At 48.6% G+C, this 15,754-nt stretch overlaps 1 protein-coding gene across 8 annotated transcripts in view; it reads right to left on the bottom strand.

Moving 5' to 3' along the window:
- Positions 1 to 15,754, bottom strand: part of LOC124504186 (putative serine/threonine-protein phosphatase 4 regulatory subunit 1-like) — an 83,569-nt gene that overhangs the window by 19,259 nt on the left and 48,556 nt on the right. For all 8 annotated transcript variants that reach the window (XR_006960334.1, XM_047069553.1, XM_047069559.1 and 5 more), the window contains 3 exons: positions 13,253 to 13,399; positions 2,149 to 2,256; positions 1,254 to 1,319 (listed from right to left, as the gene is read on the bottom strand). Coding sequence is in view for 7 of the 8 variants with exons in the window: in XM_047069553.1 (XP_046925509.1) it covers positions 1,254 to 1,319; positions 2,149 to 2,256; positions 13,253 to 13,399 (321 nt within the window). In the remaining variant the exon portion in view is untranslated. The remainder of the gene's footprint in view (positions 1 to 1,253; positions 1,320 to 2,148; positions 2,257 to 13,252; positions 13,400 to 15,754) is intronic.

Genomic DNA, 15,754 nt, shown 5'->3' with positions numbered 1-15,754 from the left:
GTCGGGCACTGCTGTCCTTCATTCAGACTCATTACACAGAAGACTGTCGATTCAGAGCGACGGCCCACTAAGAATTATTTGGGGGTCAGAAGTATGTTGATGTGGTGCCCACTTAAAATAAAATGAGCTTCTGAACTTGAATTTAAAAATCAATTTAGAGAGTATACTTTTTGAGCTTGCATTCTAACCATACAGGTCACACATCCTGTCCGGTAAAAATCCCGTCCAGTAAAAGTCAAATAAAAACGCAGGCTGGGCATCCTGTCAAATAAAAGCGGCCAGCCCCTATTTAGCGTAGTTCTGCGTAGGCACCAGGGAAACAGAGAAGAACAGGAGAGGGTGAAGACCCCACATCAGCGGAACCATAATGAGGTGTGATAAGAGACATGCACGTACTCTGAGCAAAATGTTACGGGGGTGCTGAAAAGGGAGGGATTCATTCTCTCTGGCACAGTGGGTAGGTGAGCCTCGACAAGGAGAGGACTTTGCAGAGGCGTGTGCACATTCGAGCCGGGTTTGAAGTGCGAGTTGGGTCCCACCAGGTGGGGAAGACACTGGAAAGAGAGGGATGGTAAGGAGCAGAGGTGTGGCAGGGGGAAAGGCAGAAAGCGCCATGGGAGCCGAAAGGCCACCTGCTGGCTAGGGAAGTGGTTCTCTGTCCTGCCGTACATCAGGATCTCGAGGGGACTGACGGGAAATGCAGACCCCTGGGCTTTACCCACCCCCCACCCCCCACCCCCCATGAGTCGGACACATGGCCAAAGATGAGACCCGCCCAGACTAGGGGAAGTAGCAAGAGGTGAGGCAGGAAAGGTACTTATGAAGGGCCCCAAAAGGCCAAGAAGGGTCTGAATTTTAACCTGTAACCTAGAAAACTCCCACTGGTCTGGGAGCCCAGGAGTGAGGGGATAGAGTCTAGGTATTCTAGAAAGAGCAGAGGAGAAGGGACAGAGTGGCTTAGACAGTAAGAAGAGACTCGGGGTGGGGGGGGGGGGGAGTGATCAGTGAGGAGGTGACAGCAAAAGGCCACAGTAAAGTGGGCTGGGGTTGCTTCCGCTCCGTTCCATGGGCCAGCTGCTTAACACTTATGGGAAAAGGTTATAGCTTCAGAAGTCCAGAAATTTGGAACGGATGAATGCAAAATTGAGCTGTCATTCCGAAGTAACGGATTCATAAGTACAAAACTTCACACTTGATTTTAAAAGTGCCCTAAGAAGTGCATCAGCGATTACAACTGGCAAAACTTCACATACCAGAAATTTCTCAGTGGCTTCTTGTCCAACGGCATGACAAATATCACCAAAATTTGTAGCACACACCTTAAAAAGGGAAAAGGCATACCCGTTATCCTCAGCTTTCTTTTTGTCTTACCAAATCGTGACAACTAACGAGCAGAAGCCTCGAGGGCAATGACTCCTCTAGTCAGGCACCTAACAAGCACTTACTGAGCCTGCCGCCCACACGGCACAGCCCAGTGCCCCTGGTGCGTTGAAAACAGAAGACTTAAAACAGAGTACCAAATCCTAGGACTTTCTGGCTCCCAACTGATCTCAATACATAATGCATTTGGTGAGCAATAAAGCAAAAGAGACCCCGAATATTCTCTGCGTGATAGATGAGACCTCTCTTCTTGCCGATGCGTCACAAGGAGAGACCAGAGGGAAGATGGCCAGTGACGCAGCAAGGAGGAGGAGGAGGCTGTCTGGGGAGGCGTGGCAATGGCCTCAGAGAGGAAGAATCTGGTAACCAAGTGAACAAGCCACCGAAAGGGAAGGGGGAGGGCAGGGGTTGGAGTTGGAAGGTACGGCAAAGGTTAAGAGGGTCTGGAACAAAGGGGCGCAGCTCGCGAAGGACTGTGCATGTTAGGGCACAGCACCTAACTGCAAGTCAGTGAGGTCCCGTTGCTCGTGTTCCTGCGACCGAGTAGGGGGCTGCCTCACGCAGGACCCCGTCCCCAGGTCCCTGCGCGCACCCCTAGCTGCAGCCGACACGGGCAACGCTGTGCACAGGCTCTCCTCACGTGGTTCCCAGTGGCCACATTTTTATTCCAGCCTGCGTCTACTAAAGCAGCCGAGAAACTGCCAAGGAATCGATTTTGAATTCTCCAGCTGCTGGAATTTTTTGAGTTTCGAAACTCCGTGTCCCGACCTTCCGAACTTGAAAGAGCTTCCCGTCCCCGCACAATTCACAGAATCGAGGGAGCAGCAGGCGTTCAACTGTGCTCTTGTTCAGCACCGAAGCCAGTTTGCAGATGATCTAGAAGCAAGAGAAAAAGCAGAGTCACTTGACACACCACAGCTCACATACTGCACACACCTCCCGGTAAATTCCAGAAGCTGATATTCAAAACACGGCCAAGATACCCAGGAAGTAAACGTGGAGAACGCTTTCTTTTGAGTTCTGCCTAGTAATACGATCGGCAGAAGCCCAAATATTCCTCAAGATTTCCTCAGATAAGAGTCTGTCTGAAGTTCAAGCATTGCCATTTGCCAGGTACCCAGCATGTGTCCAAAACATAAATGAACAACTTGTGTGTGTTAACTCACTTTCCTTTCCCCGAGCCCTATGACCTGGGCATCATTGATCGTCATTTCTGCAGATAGAGAAACTAACACTCGGAGAGATTAATTAATGTGACCCAACCCCAGCAGTGGTGAGGTAGGAAGTACATAACAGCTGGTCAGAGTAGAAAAACAGTTGTTGGCGATCCAGTAATGACACTACTGGGTATTTACCCCCAAAATACAAAAACACTCATTCAAACACTATAAACACTATGTTTATGGCAGCGTTATTCACAACTGCCAAATTACGGAAGGCAGCACACACACAATGGACTATTACTCAGCCATAAAAAAGAATGAAATCTCGCCATTGGCAACAGCATGGATAGAGCTAGAGAGTATAACGGTAAATGAAATAAACCAATCGGAGAAAGAAAATTACCATATGATTTCACTCATATGTGCAATTTAAGAAATAAAACAAATGAACAAAGGCAAAAAAAAAAAAAAGAGAGAGAGAGAGACAGGGAGAGGGAGGGAGGCAAACCAGACTCTTAACTGCAGAGGGCACCGGTGGTCACCAGAGGCGAGGTGGGTGGGGGGATAGGTGAAATCGGTGATGAGGATGAAGAGGACATTTACCACGATGAGCACAGAGTGATGTATGGAAGTGCTGAATCACTATATTGTACACCCGAAACTCACATTACACTGTATGTTACCTGTACCGCAATTAAAGTAAAACGAAAATGACTGGCTGCCACTGGGAAATGATCAAGGGCTGGTAGAAACTACAGGAGAGCAGATCCTTGAGAGAAGGAGCCATGCTCCATAAAAATGCACCTTGCTTTTCTGCCCAGGCCTGACCCACCCCGTTCTGCATTGCTACACAGTATAACTGGACCTCAAGCAAAAAGTACAGCATTCCTGGCTTGAAAAGTCAGAGAGCAGAGAGGGAGGTTGCCAGAGCCGCTGAAAAATGAGGGCAGAAATCCTAGGAAGGAAGGGAGGAAGGAGAAAGGTCAAAAAGGGCAAGCCCCGCTCCCCCAGGTCTGTGATTAAATACTCCTCTAATTCTTGGCTGAACTCAAAACCGTACATACCCAGAGGAGATGGGGAGGTTCACAGGGAAAAGCAATTGCTCAAAGGCAGAAGGAACTGAATAGTCTCAGCTGCTGACTACCGCAGAGGGAAGAGAATCTGAACTGTTTGCTAGAACAAAGGCAACACTCTTCAGAAGAAAATAACAGAACCCAGAGTGTCTACAATGTTTCATCGGTTGCTAACAACAGACAATAAAAAGCTCACAGTACACTTACCACGAGGAACACGGAACACGGGGTGATGTATAGAATTGCTCAATCACTAGAATGTACACCTGAAGCTAACATAACACTATAGGTTAACTATATTGGAATTAAAATTAAAAACTTAATGTTGCAAAAAAATAAAAACAAAAACACAGATCTAGAAAAAAATTCATACACATGAGAGGAAATAGGAAAATGTGGCCCACAGTCAAGAAAAACAGTCAGTAGAAACAAACCCACAGAAGAGCCAGATGTTAGCATTACCAGACATTAAAAAGCCTTTGAAGCAGCTCAAAGGCTAAAAGGAAATAGAGTCCTAATGAATGAACAGAGAGGAAATCTCATCAAAGAAATGGAAACTATAGAAAAGAACCAAGCCTTCTGGTAATAACACAGTCAGCTTGATCTGACTTACCCTCCTGCACATAGCAACTACAGAATCTTGAAGAAAAAAAATTAAAAACAACCATTTAAGAGCACTGGAAAGCAACCAAAGGCGGAGACTAGAGGGGACGTTATCGTTAAAAGACGAGCTGCAATAGGAAAGATTTGCAGGGCAGCCCCAAAGTGCGTGCTTGATTCAATTTGCTGAAATCTGTGATGGACTGCTAAATTATACGTGCATGGGGGAGATCCCGGAAGACCCAGCAAAGGAGTAGTGACCAGAGATTTCAGCAGCTACACACCACAAAGGAGAGAGCAGGGAGGTGGAGATCAGACAAAACAAATGCCCGCTACATGAAAAATCACTTTTAGAGCACCTTATAAAACAAAATAGCCATCTTATGACCAAAAAAGAAAAAAAAAAAAATCATGTTAGAGAAATAAAACAGAATCCAGACTCTCAACAGTGTATCATTTATAATGTCTGGTGTTCAATTAAAAATAACTACCTATGGGGGCGCCTGGGTGGCTCAGTCGGTTCAGCGTCCCACATCATGATCTCATGGTTGGTGAGTTCGAGCCCTGAGTTGGGCTCTGTGCTGACAGCTCAGAGACTGAAGCCTGTTTCAGATTCTGTATTCCTCTCTCTCTGCCCTTCCCCCACTCATTCTCATTCTCTCTCTCTCTCTCTCTTAAAAATAAATAAACATTAAAAATTTAAAAAAGAAAAAACTACCTATGTGTTGACAGGAAAAGGTGATCCAAAATAAAGAAAAAAAAGTGGTCAACATAAATCGACACCAAGGTGAGATCCCATGTCACAACTATCAGACAAGGGCTTTTAAGAAGCTCTTATAAATATATTCAAGGATTAAGAGGAAAACGTAAGCATTATGAAGGACACATTGGGGTGCCTTGGTGGCTCCATTGGTTAAGTATCAATCAGACTTCAGCTCAGGTCATGATCTTGTAGTTCATGGGTTCAAGCCCCGTGTCGGGCTCTGTGCTGACAGCTCAGAACCTGGAGCCTGCTTCGGATTCTGTGTCCCCTCTCTCGCTGCCCCTCCCCACTCATGTTCTCTCTCTCTCTCTCTCTCTCTCTCTCTCTCTCTCTCAAAAATAAACAAACATTAAAAAGTTTTTTAGGGGCGCCTGGGTGGCGCAGTCGGTTGGGCGTCCGACTTCAGCCAGGTCACGATCTCGCGGTCCGTGAGTTCGAGCCCCGCGTCGGGCTCTGGGCTGATGGCTCAGAGCCTGGAGCCTGTTTCCGATTCTGTGTCTCCCTCTCTCTCTGCCCCTCCCCCGTTCATGCTCTGTCTCTCTCTGTCCCAAAAATAAATAAACGTTGAAAAAAAAAAAATTTTTTTTTAAATTAAAAAAAAAAAAGTTTTTTAAAAAAAGGACACATAAAGAATCTCTGTATCACAGAGATTACAGAAACTATAAAAAAGGTCAGAGCAGAAATACTAGAGCTGAAAAATACAGCAACCGAAATTAAAAACCTAATGGGTAGGCCAAACAGCAGATTAGAGATGACAAAAAGAGTCACTGAACTTAAAGACAGATCAATAAAAATGATCAAATCTGAACATCAGAGAGAACATGACTAAAAAACCCAACAGAACCTCAAAGACATGTGGGGCAGCGTGAAGCACCCCGACTCTGTGTGATCTAAGTCCCAGAACGAAAGGAGAAAACAAGAACGGTACACAGAAGAAAAGCACGCGAAGGAACACCAGCCAAAATTTCCCGAGTCAGGTGCAGTGCACCAACACACAAATCCAAACAGCTCAATGAACACAAATCGGGATAAGCATTCACTCTGCAAAGATAAAGAGAAAAATTTTAAGAGAGGAAGAAAGGATACTATTAATACAGGACCGTATGAATGACAGCTCGCTTCTCCAGAAGACCACAGGGCGAGATCTTTAAAGCAATGCCAGAAAACACAAAAATAAACCTATAAAGCCACAAGGCTGTATCCAGTCAAAAATGAAGGCGGGGCGCCTCGGTGGCTCAGTCGGTGGAGCATCTGACTCTTGATTTTAGCTCAGGTCATGATCCCAGGGTTGTGGGGTCGAGCCCCACATGGGACTCCGTGCTGAGCATACAGCCTGCTTAAGATTCTCTCTCTCTCCCTCCACCCCTCTCCCCCACTCATGTGTGTCCTCTCCCCCCCCCCCCCCTCTCTCTCTCTAAGAAAAAAGAAAAAAAATGGGGCGCCTGGGTGGCGCAGTCGGTTAAGCGTCCGACTTCAGCCAGGTCACGATCTCGCGGTCTGTGAGTTCGAGCCCCGCGTCGGGCTCTGGGCTGATGGCTCGGAGCCTGGAGCCTGTTTCCGATTCTGTGTCTCCCTCTCTCTCTGCCCCTCCCCCGTTCATGCTCTGTCTCTGTCTGTCCCAAAAATAAATAAAAACGTTGAAAAAAAAATTTAAAAAAAAAAAAAAAAAGAAAAAAGAAAAAAATGAAGGCAAAATAAAGATATTTTTAAATAAAAAATGGAGAGATTTCATCCTCAGTCAAGCTAAAAAAAATACTGAAGTTCTTTAGGCTGAAGGTATGATACCAGATGGAACTTTAGATCCAGGAAGGAAAGGAAGACTACCCAAACTGGTAAAAATGTGAGGCTATTTTTTTCTTTTCTTAATTTCTTCAAAATATAGGATCGTTTAAATCAAAAATTGCAATACTGTATTATCAGGTTCATAAGGAAGGTATATGTCCCAATGTGTGTGAAAACAACAGCACACAAAACAGGAGAAGGAGGGTGTGGAATGACTTCATTGCAAGGTGTTATAGGTTTTGAAAATACTCACAGAGGAATTAAAATATAGCACTACAAAAATACTCAATTGGCCCAAAAGAAGGCAGGAAAGAATGAACAGAGGAACAAAAACAGACGAGACAAATGGAAAAAAATAACAAAATGGCAGAATTCAATCCCAATATAATCAATAATTACATTAAACATAAACAGACTGAATGCACCCATTAAAGAGCAGAAACGGTCAGACTAGGTGTACAAGCAAGGCCACCTCCATGCTCACGAAAGCGGGAATACTTGAAATGTAAAGACACCTAATGAGGAGAGTAAAAGGACACATGCGTACACTGTGACAAACCATAAGTGTAAGAGACCCGGAGGAGTTCTACGAACATCGAAGTAGACCACAAGATGCAGATTGCTATCAGAAGCAACATCGTTCCTTAATAAAAGGGTCAAAATAGCACAAAGATATAAACGTAAAAGCTTTGCATGCTTAAAAGGGAAAAGATGGGCTTAAAAGGAGTTTTTCCTCCTTAATAAGCTAGAAAAATATATGCAAACTGAAATAAGTAGAAGGAAGGAAATAATAGTAGAAACCAATGAAAAAGAAAACAAGCAATAAAGAAATCAACAAAGACAAAAGTAGGTTCTTTGAAAACATCAATAAAATTGATAAAGCCCTAGCGAGACTGATCATGAAAGAAAAAAAGGCGGGCGGGGGGAGGTGCGCCTGGATGCCTCAGTGGGTTAAGTGTCTGATTCAGGTCATGATCTCACACTTTGTGAGTTTGAGCCCCAAGTCAGGCTCCACACTGCCAGTGCAGAGCCTGCTTGGGATTCTCTCTCATCCTCTCTCTGTCCCTCCCTCACTCACTCCCTCTCTGTCTCTCTCTTTCAAAATAAATAAATAAACTTGAAAGAAGGAAGGAAGGAAGGAAGGAAGGAAGGAAGGAAGGGGAAAGAAAGAAAGAAAGAAAGAAAGAAAGAAAGAAAGAAAGAAAGAGGAAAGAAAGAAAGAAAGAAAGAAAGAAAGAAAGAAAGAAAAGATAAGACAAACTATCACTGTCATAATGAAAGGGGAAAATACTACAGATCTTACAGGCATTAAAGAAGGGATAAAGAAATAGTATAAACAACTTTAGCCCAATAAATTTAACAACTTAGATGAATTCCCTAAAATACACAACTTACCCAATGACACAAATGAAATAACAAATCTGATTATAACCCCCTATCTGAATTGGATCTGCTATCAAAAGCCATCTCACAAAGAAAACCCTTGGACCAGAGGTTTTACTGGTAAATTCTAACAAATATTTAAATTCTAGCAAATATTCAAAGGGAAAAAAACACCAATTTTGAATAAGACCTTTCAGAAAACAGAAGAGCAAGGAACGCTTCCCAACTCGTTTCTTGAGGCCCAAATAACCCAGAGTCTAAAACCTGACAAGAAATATAACAGGAAAAGAAAATTGCCTACAATAGTCCTCTTGAATATAGATGGGAAAATCCTCAGCAAACTGTAAGCAAATGACAGAGAAGGGAGCACTCTTCGTGGCAGATGGACTCGAACAGTCAATGACGCTATACTAGTGGGTGGAAATTTGATGACAAGCACACTTACAAAGCCTCAAAGTAACTCCCCTTCTTACGTCCAGAGGGGAAAGAAGTCCCTAAAAGCTGGGCAGACACCGCCTCTATCTCCCCAGTCACCAGAGTCAACAAAGGCCAACTTCAGAACAAACTGGAGTCTCGGGCCTCCCGCCAGGACACATGAGAACATGTTACTTCATGTTTCTTGCCAAACAGAGCCTGAATCCAATCATGAGGAAACATCAGACAAACCCAGATTGGGAGACATCCTACCAAAGAACTGGCCTGTGTCTTCACATGGAAACGTTACAAAACTCAGAGGCTCGGGACCTGCTCCAGATAAAAGGAGACCGAAGAGATGGGACAATTCCACGCTCCTAGTGATCCAGGACTGGATCCTGGACGAATGACAACATCTGAACTTGAACCGTGGAGGAGATAGCAGCATTGTACCAGGGCCAGATTTCCTGATTTTGATCAATGTGCTATGGTTGTTTAAGAGAGTATTTCCTTGTCTTTAGGAAATACACACTGAAATGTTTAGGACTGAAGGGGCAGAATGTCTCTCACTCCCAAATACCTCCGATAAATACATACACATACATACATGTGTATCTGTGTGTGTGTGTGTGTGCGTGTGTGCGCGCGTGCACGTACACACACGCATAAGCGGGGAGACTCAAATAAATTCTCCTGGAGAAGCTGGATAGAGGGTATGCAAGAGTTCAAGAGTTCATTCCTGAGAATTTTCTACAAGTTGAAAATCAAAACAAAATGAGAAATTATCCACCCCCCCAAATTTTTAAAGAACTCTCCCACTGCCCCCCAAAAAAGAAAAAAGTGGGGGGTCGGGAGGAAAAGAGAAAAGGAGGGAGGGAGGAAGGGCTTCCTGTCTCTGAACCTGCTTTCCTCACCGCACACACTGCCTGGGTCAGCAGCTCACCCGCTAGTCTACGTGGAATCTGCACACAGCAGACATGAGGGGGAAGAACACTGAGTGGCGGGAAGGTGGCGGGGGGGGGGGCAGGGGGGAGGGCTGCGGGGAGGGGAAATTATCCCCACAACATGAAAAGGCTTGCGCGCCGAGCTCGGAGGACACAGCTCTCTGACCCGGCTCGAGGCAGACTTGTACAGAGTGGTGGCCACAATAAATGAGCACGCAGGGCTCCCGTATCCAGGGTAACGGGCAACTGAAGAGAGCCCAGTATCTCCAGCCACCCCTCTCCCTCCGCCACACCCACGTGACCTTATTACGACCCGTAGAAAACACTTCCAGAATCATTAAAAGCCGGCCAGCGCGCCGAGTGACAGGAAGCGATATTCTGGTGGCCCCGGGAACGAGTCGCATGGAATGACCATCTTCACAAAGTTACTCGGAGCCAACTGTTCTTTAGAAGACACCACCACAGCCTTCTTTTTAAGGAAATGCGCAAATAAAAATGAGCTTAAGAATAGGAATGACGACAAAAAACGAGGAAGCCTGAATGTGAAAACGTGTTGAGAGAGAAAAATAGGCTTCTGACAATTAGTTATAATCTCAGAATGCTAATGGCCTTCCTGCGAGCAAGAGGAACTCTAATTGGTCTCCGGTGGCCTGTTTATGCTGTCTAGATCTAATTACAGAATGTGGCGCTGCCGGTCTCTACCGATTCATTCATTCAACAACTAACATTTATTTAGTACTGACTCTGGGCCTGGCACTGTGCTGGGTGCCGATGGGAGAAAGCCACCTGTGTTCAGAAGCTCACACTTCTCAAGGAGGAATCAACACCCAGCGCAATTGCTAAATGACAGAAGACAGATGACGAAGCAAGCCTTCTGACTGCATGAAGGAGGGGGTCACGGGCGCCGTCTGCCAGATAGGGAGAGATTTCACGAACCGGAATGCGTGTGCCCGTGAGAAAGCAGGGTGGAAGAAACCAGCCTGTAATTTCCATCGCATAACTCAATTTACAAATGCCCAGGCCACGTCTCGTTGGCTACCTCTGATTTCCCTAATCAAGTGCGCACCAGGGTCGCCGGCACCAGCATGAGCTGACTGTCGCCTCTAATGGGAGCGAAGGGAAAAAAGTGCAGATGCACATTTTGCCTCCAGAGGCACCCGGGTTCCTCTGGGCGAGACGCAGAGAACCGCACTGTTCTCGGAGCGCGCGCACGTGTGTGTGTGTGTGTGTGTGTGTGTGTGTGTGTGTGTTTCCGTGTGGTGGGCCGCGGCCACGTTCACGCCACGTGGCTGGAAAGAGAGTCCAAAGCACGAGGGTGTCGGAGCAGCACAACTGACTGCTCTCCTCACCTGTCACCTCACAAGCACGTGTGGGTGCTCACAGTGTTCGGGGGTCACTCACGGACCAGCTGAGAGCCCTGCCCTCCTTGGGGAGCTCTGTAAACCACACGTGTGGGCTTCTCCTTGGGGAAGGAAATGTTGTCTCTGCCCATCCCGTCACTTCTGAGGTGAAGAGAACGGTGCCCTCTGTGCACCTCGACACAGGGTGTCCGAGGGGTGGGTCCTCTCCAGGAACGACCCCCTCTTGGCCTTCGGGCTCCAGGAAAGGGACACAGAACAGCTTCTGAATCTGACCAAAGCATGCAGGGGTTGGACAAGACAGCCTGAATCCTGCTTCCAACAGGGCTCCATGGGAAGGGAAGGGGAGCTCCTCCAGAAATACCCTGAAACGTGGGTGCATCCTGGCCTGCAAAGGGTTCAAGACTAAACGTTCTTTGCAGCCACGTCTGGAAGCTTTCACATTCAAGTAATGATATCAGTCACTCACTTAGAATGAAAAACACAATTTACGTAAACTAATTTGTTCTGTAAGTGATTTGTGGAGATAGCTTTTTGAAGGCTTGTTGTATTTTCCAAATATTTTCGCCAGAAGAAAAAAGGAGGAGGAGGAAGAGGAGGAGGGGAAAAAGAATATTGCTGGCAAGAATGTAGTGGTTGAAAACAAAACCAAATAAAAATCATGCAAAAATGCCTCCAGCATTATTTTTCACGGTATTATCAGGCTGGCGGGATAAGATACTTGGTTGTCGGTCGTAACCTTGGGTACTTGCCTAACCAACTTCCCAACAAAAAAGATCTAGCTGGCAAAGTTCACTGCTCAACTGCCAAATAGTCCAACTAAATGCCATTATCCGAGTTCATTTTGCAAAATAAATTTAATTTCTTATACGGAAACTTGAAATTTATAAAAGAACCCTGGAGAATTTGAATTTTAATAATCAATTATTCTTCAGCCTGATTCATCTTACAAACATATGGAATATGCAAAAACGTAAATTAGTTTAAAAAGCCAGCCCTGTAACTCACAGTTGAGGAAAACTTCTACATAAATGAAGAAGAATTACCAAACGCTCTCATGCTACAATAGAATTTTCTAGCTCCGTGCTGCTTGTTTCCTCACTTCGAGAAAGAATCCCTTTCTCTCACCTCATTCTTCTTCAACCAAGAAAACAGCCATCTCCTGTATCTTATTGTATTCAGAAATAAGGCCCAGGATTTTTTAAATCTTTACGTGTGGTTTTTCTAAACTGCTAGGATAATTCTGGGGTATTTACTCTTGTAAGAGAAACACGGGGCGGGGGAGGGGGCGTGCCGTGCAGCACCGTCTGTTTGGGTCAGTGGACAGGGGAGCAGCCGCACAAAACAAGATGGCCGCGGGTACCCTTCCCTCGGGCCACAGAGGAGAAGGCACGAGAGTCTTCGAGAGTCTTCGTCTAAGCCCGGGAGTCTTTGTCTAAGGCGATACGTGAAAGCTGGTACTGGCTCATTAGCAGCTACTTCGTGAGTGAAGGTTCCAGAAGCAAGGAGAAAGTCCACGACTATACAGTCACTTCACAGTGGGTACAGAATCATACAAACCCAGGGATGCCACAAAATTAACTATTTTTTTAAGTTTATTTATTTATTTTTGAGAGAGAAAGAGGAAGTGAGCATGAGTGGGGAAGGAACAGAGAGAGTGGGCAACGGAGAGTCCCAAGCAGGCTCCGCACTGTCAGCACAGAGCCCGACGCGGGGCTCGAACTCACGAGCCGTGAGATATGACCCAAGCTGGAATCAAGAGTCTGACGCTTAGCCCACTGAGCCACCCAGGCGCCCCTAGAATTCAAAGAAGAAAATGGAGTATTTGTCCTAGTCCTCTCACTATACACCTTTCACTGGTGTGAGCACCGATACTTGAATAGGGCATTTCTCAAACTGCTGCACTCTTCAGAGTGGACTCTCATACCCACTGACACACCTACGTCCGGCCTGTCCTCACCTATAAACAGACACACAGGCCGACTGGATTTTTCCTAATTGCCCAAGGACTACCCAAAACCATCTCCCATACTACACTGGGCCCCTTGCTTTGGGAAACAAGGCCCATGATCCCAGTGGGTTCAAGGACTGACTGGCCTATAAATCTCTGCATCTCGCCCGGCAGAAGTCTGTATCTTGCCTCAACTCTGCCTAAACTTTGATTTCGACAGCTCTGCTGTCTTGAAACAACTGTCGATCCAAGGATGATTGTTTTCGAAACACGCACGCGTCCGAACTGTGGACCTTCTCCGGCCGAGGCCAAATCGCCCGGAGGCCATGTTCGGGCAAGTGCTGGCCAACACCGAACACCTGTCATACTGCCAGTCAGGCTCACTCCGAGCTTGGGACCGTCCACCAGGGTGTGGGGCTGTCGTTCCCTAGACAGACTCACGTTCACGGCTTCTGCTTTATATTCGTCGTCGCTGTCTGGGGCAGAGAGTGCCAGCAGGATCGGACACACTTTGTTTTCAACATCGTGCTGGGAAATTAGATCTTGTTCCAGAAGAATCAAGAGCACTTCCTGACTTGACTTTCTAACCTAGAAGAGGACAAAAGGCCAAAGGTGAAACACGGAACGAGCGGAGGTGCTCTCGGGACCCAAACTCCCGATGCAGGGTGCCAAGCTGGCCCTGTCCCCTGCCGCGTGCATGGGCCACACAAGGCCTCCCGCCCTCCACCTGTACTTCTTCCCGGAGGCCCTAGAATACGCCGCTCCCCCTGCCGGGCTGGTTCCCTCCGTTCCTCTCCTCTCAGGCCAAACATCCCTTTCCCCAGAACCCCTCTCAAGGCATGTCCCCCATCGGTCTGTGACATGCCCCCCCTTTTCCCTCACGACCTGTACCCCAGCTTTCTACGCAGACACTCGCCTACGCACACATAGGGGGCCGGGGGGCAGGGGCCCAGAGAAGACCCTGCAAGACAGGACCCAGAGGACACCTCAGTCCAGACCAGAGAGGAGCCAGGCCGACGAGCTCTTTGTTCTTCAGAGTGGGGGGGGGGGGGGGGGCGAGCGAACACTGCAACTCGGGGGGGATCCCGGGAAGCTGCCCAGAGAACACGCTTGGGGAAATGAAAGCGCAGGAAATTCCAATTTACAGCCCAGGTAATGGCAGACGCGGCCCAGCACAGTGAGGCTGAGGCAGGAAAAGAGGAGCGGGGCCGAGGGTGTGAAGACAGAGTGGCAGCTTGGCAGACGACAGTTACAAAAGACGCCACGCAGGCACTCTGACGTGGAAGCCTCCCAGCAAGTGACAAGATGAAAACAGTCTTCTAGAAAGATCATTCCGGCAGCGGCGTTCCAAGTAAATTGGAGGCGATGAAAGACCGAGGGCAGAAAGGTCGGCAAGGCAGCTACTGCCACAGTCCCCGTGGGAGGGGCGGGGAGAGAAAAGATGATGCCCCGGCAATATTGCCAGGCTGAGGTGACAGGAGCTGGTGTCCAACTAGAGGCAGCAAAAGCCCCCAATAACTCTGAGATGTCAAACGCTTATTGAGCTTCTGGTGCGTGCCTGGAGCAGAGACCGGGAGAGCAGCGCAGACCAGGAGGGCCGGCCCCAGTCCCAGGTGGCAGCTGAGGCGCAGCAGGCAGGAAGGGCAGGGCCTGGGCGGACGCGGAGGAGAACGTCAAAGGCGGTTAGAAGCCAAGGTTAGGCGCCGGGGGCGGTGGGCGAAGCTATGTGTGCATCCAATCTCTGGGGCCTTCGAACGCGACCTCCTTTGGAAAACCGGGTCTCCGCAGATGGGATTGGGGGTCACGGTAAGGACCGGAAGGCCATCCAAGATTGCCAGGATGACCCTAAGTGAAATCACAAGTCTCCTCACAAGAGAGAGGCGAGGGGGGAGGACGGACTGAGGAGGGGGCAGCACATGCAGACACAGGCAGAGGCTGGGGACGCGGCCAGCAGCCAAGGGGGTCGGCACCTCCGGAAGCCGGAAGAGGCAACGAACAGATCCTCGCCTGGAGCCTGGAGAGCGAGCGTGACCCTGACGACACCTGGGTCTGGCACTTCCAGCCTCCGCATCTGTGACAGAATCAACGTGCGCCGTTTTAAGCCCCCTGGCTTGTGGTGCTGTTTCGGCCGCTCCTGGGCACTGCTAGAGCAAGCAAGGGATGGGGACAGGACAGCACGGCACATGAGCCAAGACTCGAGACAGGGACACGGGCGGCCCAGGGGAGGGAGGCTGAAGGGCCGGCTGGGGTCGGGCAGGGCTGGGGCCTCTGGCGATGACTCCCGGACACTGGGAGCCCCGCGCGTGGGAAAGCAGAGGAGTGACAAGACCAGACACGGCTTCGGGGAGGGTGACCCGTGAGAAGCCTCAAGCGGCCCTGAAAGCTGCAAGGGCGGGCGAGGGGTCCCGGGGCACAGCTGCTCTGGCTTTGACCGAGGCGTGGTTTCGGGGGGTGGGGCACAGAGAGGAGAGGGGAGGTTTGAGAGACGCTGCCGAAGAGAGCTCAGCTGGTCACTGCGGACGATCCTGGAAATCAACTATGCCTCGGGCTACCGCCGATCACCACATGGAAGACGTGGAAAGAGGGGCAAGACCGAAGGTAAAAAGAACAGGAGTGGGTGCTGGAGTCTGAGGGCCCGACGCGACGCAACAGATGCCCCGGGAGAACCATCAGGGGGCTGTGGGGACGCGCCAGCTCTGGAGGCCTGGGTGAGAGGCAGCCACGTGCCCGCAGAGGCAGAGGGGATCACCCAGGGAATCCGACACGGTGAGAAAACGATACCGTGGAGGGCGGGCCAGGGCCAGGGCCTGGGGAGGACCAGACCGGCAGGCAGGCAAGGGGTTGGGGGGGACACTTGGGTCGCCCATAGGAGACACCGCAGTGGTTTCAAGGCTGCGCCTCCTCTGCAATCCCACAATCAGTAGCTGGGCCCCCTCGGGCAAG

The sequence above is a fragment of the Lynx rufus genome, unplaced genomic scaffold (genome assembly GCF_022079265.1).
Source record: "Lynx rufus isolate CCGP_SWC_20201006 ecotype Redwood Valley unplaced genomic scaffold, mLynRuf1.p SCAF_8, whole genome shotgun sequence".
In the NCBI taxonomy this organism is placed as follows: domain Eukaryota; kingdom Metazoa; phylum Chordata; class Mammalia; order Carnivora; family Felidae; genus Lynx; species Lynx rufus.
Note: the sequence above shows the minus strand (reverse complement) of the source record. Positions and strands in the feature narration are given on the sequence as shown.